A 4,686-nucleotide genomic window follows, 5' to 3' on the forward strand; every position below is an offset into this window, starting at 1 on the left:
CACACATGTACATATATGTAAGTAAAATAAAATATTTAAATAAATAAATAAACAGACTCAACTTATTCATTCTACCAAGCCCATCTGATATTCAAAAGAAATGTTTTAAAACTGTCAACTGGGTTGGGGGTATCATATAATGCTGACAATCCTTTCCCACTTCTTAAAAATCACGTGCTTCCACAAATAACCTCAGAGAGGAGATGCAGATTCAAGTAGAGGATTTATTCTCACTTGCACTACGTGAGAAGCAGCTTTGGAGGAATGGCTTTGGCATGCAGGCTTTGGAGATTGGTCCTAAAACCACCCTGGGCATACTGATTGGGACAAATCTTTGAGGGGGACCTATTACAAATGATCCCCCCAAGGATACTGGTCTTGATGCACCAGCCAGGAATTTTTCTGCTTCCCGTAGAGACATAGCAATGAGCCCACTACAAACAGAAGGATGCTGTCTGTACATCTGTCTGCTCTCACAGAAAGTGACATTGAGGCACAAGGACCTTGCTGAGTGTTTCAAGTCACTTCTTGTCCTCATTTCCCAGCTAAACCTTTGCTCTCTGAAGGCAGGTAACAGAGTCCTTGTAGGGTATCTTTTGATGAAAATAAATTAAACTTTTCACCAACAAACACGTGGTCGCTCTTCCTGTGAGCTGTGAGCCCACAGGACACAGACAGCACATGCCAGTCGTTAGCTGGGCATTTCACAGACCTGGTCATTAAGATAGGAGACCACCTGCTTCAGATGCATTTTGCACTACCAACAATATGAACCAGAAAAAAAATTGGTTTATAATACTTAATTCTATTCATTTTAAGCAAGAAAAACAATTAATAGATTCATAGACAGAGATGTAAGAAGTGATGTTTGTAGATTTCTTAATAGTGCCATACTCATTTATTTTTCAGAATATATTAAAATAAATATAATCTACTTTCAATAGATACTATTAATATTTTCTCTTTTGTTTTCTGAAGACCACCAGACTGAAGTTTTAAAAATCACAATGGCAAATCTATGGCAAATCAGTGCTGCTTCATATGTAATTCAAAACGTTTTTTTCATGACTCATTTTGGAAAGACTATATTAAAACTGTATTGAAAAATGATTTTTGATTTTTAATTCTGGGTTTAACGTGGCAATATTGCAACTAGTGGTCTAACTACCACAGGTAACCATGCATACCAAACTGTAACACGGAGAAACTGCAAAGTAATTCTCACGAACAGTGACTGCTGAAGTAGAGAAAGAACAAAGGAGTGTGTGGTTTTGTTATTGGTAACTTATTACTGAGTTCGTGTTACTGAAAACAAGTCTTTCCAAACATAATTATGTGAACTATTTTGGTCATATGGAAAAACTCATATCCTGTTAGATACATACAGAATGGAAGATCTACCTTGATTTAAAAAAAAAAATCCAGAAAAATTCCTTCTCCAGTTTCCTTAAAAACTGATTTATTTTCAAGTCTAGGTTTAAAAGCCTGGGACTTGTGCAGAATTTCATGGCCACATGGGGTCCCACTACACCTTCCAAACAAACAAACAAAAACCTCTTAAATAAAATATTTTTTAAAATAATAATAAAACCTAACTTCCAAATCCAACAACATAATGCTGAGCAGAGAAGTCGTTTTGTTTTTTTTTTAACACTGGTGACGTGATTTTTTCCACTGTCCTCGCTTATCTGATGTCATTGCTTCTGCTTGGGATAATCCAGTGCAAAGAATTCCAGCGAGGACAGCACTGGCTATCCTGGGCAGTGGGGGTGCTTGGTAGAGGCAGTGTCCTGCAGGCACGAGGCTGTTACACGTCGCTGGGAGACCGCGCTCTCTGGGACAGCGTGGAAGGGACGCACCCACAGCAAATGAGGCAGAGGGCTTTCTGGATCTCTTGGTTTCTAAAAGCGTATATGACAGGGTTGATGATGGAATTGTAGGTGGCGGGCAGGAGGGTGGCGTAGGTATAGATGGAGGGGTAGGTGTAATCGGCGATCAAGGAATAGAGCGTGAAAGGCATCCAACACGCAGCGAAGGTCCCCAGGATGAGAGCTAGGGTCGAGACCCCTTTCCGGGTAGTCACATAGTGTGATGTGGCCAGGAAGTGGTGCTGCAGGGCTATCTGATGGGCATGCCTCATCACAATCTTACAGATCTGGATGTAGAGCTGAAGCATCAGTGCAAACATGAAGAGGAAGGAGATGGAGAGGATGGCAGCGTTGTTCTTCGTGAGAGGTCGGACCACGCTGCAGGTGGACTCATCCCTCAGGCAGTTCCAGCCCATGACAGGCAGCAGCCCCAGGCAGATGGAGGTCCCCCAGAGCATAACCAGCATGACATAGGTAAATGTGACGGTCCTCTCAGAGTGGTATGTCAGGGCATAATACAGTGAGAGGTAGCGGTCCACAGTGATAGCCAGCAAACTGCAGACAGAGGCAGAGAAAGAGGCGACAATGAGTCCGATTGTGACCAGCTTGGTGGCTTCTGACTGAAGCAGGTAAGCAAAAACAAAATTGATGATGAGTCCCAGGCCAGCCAGCAAGTCCGCAAGAGCCAGGCTGCCTATCAGCAAGAACATGGGTGCTCGCAGGCTAGGGCTGTGGAAGATGATAAGGACGACAACGGCATTTTCACAGCAGATGAGGGTTCCTGAGCTGCACAAGACAATGTCCCAGGGGTTGACAACAAGCTCAGGTTCTGACTCCACAACAGGGCCCTGGGAGGGGACAGCGGCTGAGATGTTCTCCGGAGCACTGGCATCTATACAATCCCGAGGCAGCCCGCTTAAATTGACCTTCAGGTCTTCGTTCATTTTAACCCCTGTCCTCTTCAACGGAAAGACAGGCTTTTTAATGTTTGGGTACGGTAGAGTGCCAATCCAAGATCATGCAAGACACACAGAGACAGACAGACAGCCCTGGGCTCAAATACCAGTATCAAAAACGCCAAGAGCTTCAGGAATTAGAAACAAAAGCTGAAGTCTGCATGGATTAAACCCCACAACTGAAATGCCGTTTGTCACCAAGGGAAGCACAGGACAGGACTCCCGAGGCGGCACGAGAGCGCTCGCCAAAGCGCTGGGAACCGACATTGGCTAATTGCATCTCGGGTGCCAAAAAGCAACAACTGTTTGACATCTGGGCAGCTGAGAGCACCGCCCAGCAGCTACAAGTCTGCAGGAGGGTGGAATATTTTAAGGACCTCGAACTCCCACCCTTCCCAAACATCCCCCACGCGCGTGCACACCCCCAAACACACCTCCGGACCCAAACAAAGAGGTGGGGTGTCCCAGCCTCTCCCCGTGTGCACGGATCAGAGAGCAAGGGCCACAAAAGGTAGGTGTGTACCACCGAGGTGCCCAGACAGACAGACAGACAGAGAGAAGGATGTGCATGCATTTGGCCGCTCCCCTAGCGGCGGGGGCGCGCAGCCTGCGGGGCAGGGGGGTCATCGGGGGTCACCTTGGCACGCCCAGGCCGAGGGGGGCTCCTCCGGTGCTGCTGAAGAGCGCGGGCCACCCGCGTGGCACGTCCGCGGTGGCGCCCGCGGCAGGTGAGCGGCGGCGCTCGCGCTCGGCTCTCCGCCCTGCGCGCTCCCCGCCCGGCGCGCGCCCGCGGGAACCCCATGAGGCCGCGCGCGCCCCCACAGGTCGCAGCTGCGCGCGGGGCGGGAGCCCGACACCGTGGACGCCCGCCTGCCGCAGTCGTGCGGAGACCCGCGCTGCACCCTGTCCTGGAGGAGAGCCTGGCCTCCTTCTTGGTTCCTGTGACTTCCCTGAGGAGTCTCAGCCCCCAGGGGCTCGGCTTCGTCATGCTTTGCCCTAAACTGCCAAGTTCAGGACCAAAAGAATTGCAAAGCGACGATAGGGTTTTCGGAACGTGCAGGAGGGATGCAGGGTGAGCTAACTGGGGCGGAGGAGCCTTACAGTAGCAAGCTGCAGCTGGCCACTCTGCAAACTCGCTATTATTGTTCCCTTGGGGACGTTCGCTACTTGGATCGCTGTTATCTTCGCCCAGTTTACTTATTAAGGACTCCTGGAGTCGTTTGCGAGTGGAAATCATTTAGGGCATTCTTGCAAAAGCTTCCTGCAGGCACTGGCCCAAACCCAATTCATTTAAGTACCAAAGTGACACTGTTAATTTATTATTTCCATTACCACATCCGTGGAGTCTAGGACTAAGATCCTGAAAATTGTCTGCCTTAAAAGGATGAGCCTGTGTCTCTCATCCCGGAACCGGATCAGATCTTAAATTTAAACATGATCTCCAGCTTAAAGGTGGGAGAAGAAAAGTCGAATTTCCGTGTGACCTAAATGTTGTGCAGGGCAAAGGATCCTGAGAATCCTTTGGGCATCATCTGGTGCCTCTGCCTCCCCTGATTCTCACCGCAACTCCTGCTCCAGCCCAGCAAGCTCCTAGCCTTAGCCCTCTTTTCCTCTAAACTCTTTCTTACCCCCCATCAGCTGCTGGCTCTACCAGGTAGCGCCCTGCCAGCCCTCCTGCCAACAAGACCCTCCACTTCACCTCCATGGTTTCAGCCCTCTTCATCTCTCACCCGCACTGCTGGTACCTACCCCCCTTCCCTCTTTCTCACGAAGGCAACACACTGCCAAGGTGCGGCACTGCCTTGATTCAGCAGATCTGTTCCGTCCAGTCTGAGACCTCACACTGCTTCTGAACTCTCTCC

At 49.0% G+C, this 4,686-nt stretch overlaps 1 protein-coding gene across 3 annotated transcripts; it reads right to left on the reverse strand.

Annotated features, from left to right (window-relative positions):
* Positions 1 to 204: 204 nt before the first annotated feature.
* Gpr12 (G protein-coupled receptor 12) lies at positions 205 to 3,594 on the reverse strand. 3 transcript variants are annotated; one of them, XM_052754501.1, is made up of 2 exons: positions 3,462 to 3,594; positions 205 to 2,827 (listed from the first exon to the last, which is right to left on the reverse strand). In XM_052754501.1, exon 2 carries the CDS (start codon positions 2,810 to 2,812, stop codon positions 1,808 to 1,810), a length of 1,005 nt encoding a protein of 334 aa, XP_052610461.1. In that variant the 5' UTR covers positions 2,813 to 2,827; positions 3,462 to 3,594; the 3' UTR covers positions 205 to 1,807. The 3 variants fall into 3 exon arrangements, with proteins under 3 accessions (XP_052610461.1, XP_052610464.1, XP_052610462.1); XM_052754504.1 differs by having other exon boundaries at positions 205 to 2,423; positions 3,462 to 3,570; XM_052754502.1 differs by having other exon boundaries at positions 205 to 2,820; positions 3,462 to 3,569.
* Between the last annotated feature and the right edge of the window lie 1,092 nt (positions 3,595 to 4,686).

Source organism: Peromyscus californicus, unplaced genomic scaffold (assembly GCF_007827085.1).
Source record: "Peromyscus californicus insignis strain IS unplaced genomic scaffold, ASM782708v3 Scaffold_2__1_contigs__length_46816999, whole genome shotgun sequence".
NCBI classification, from domain to species: Eukaryota; Metazoa; Chordata; class Mammalia; order Rodentia; family Cricetidae; genus Peromyscus; species Peromyscus californicus.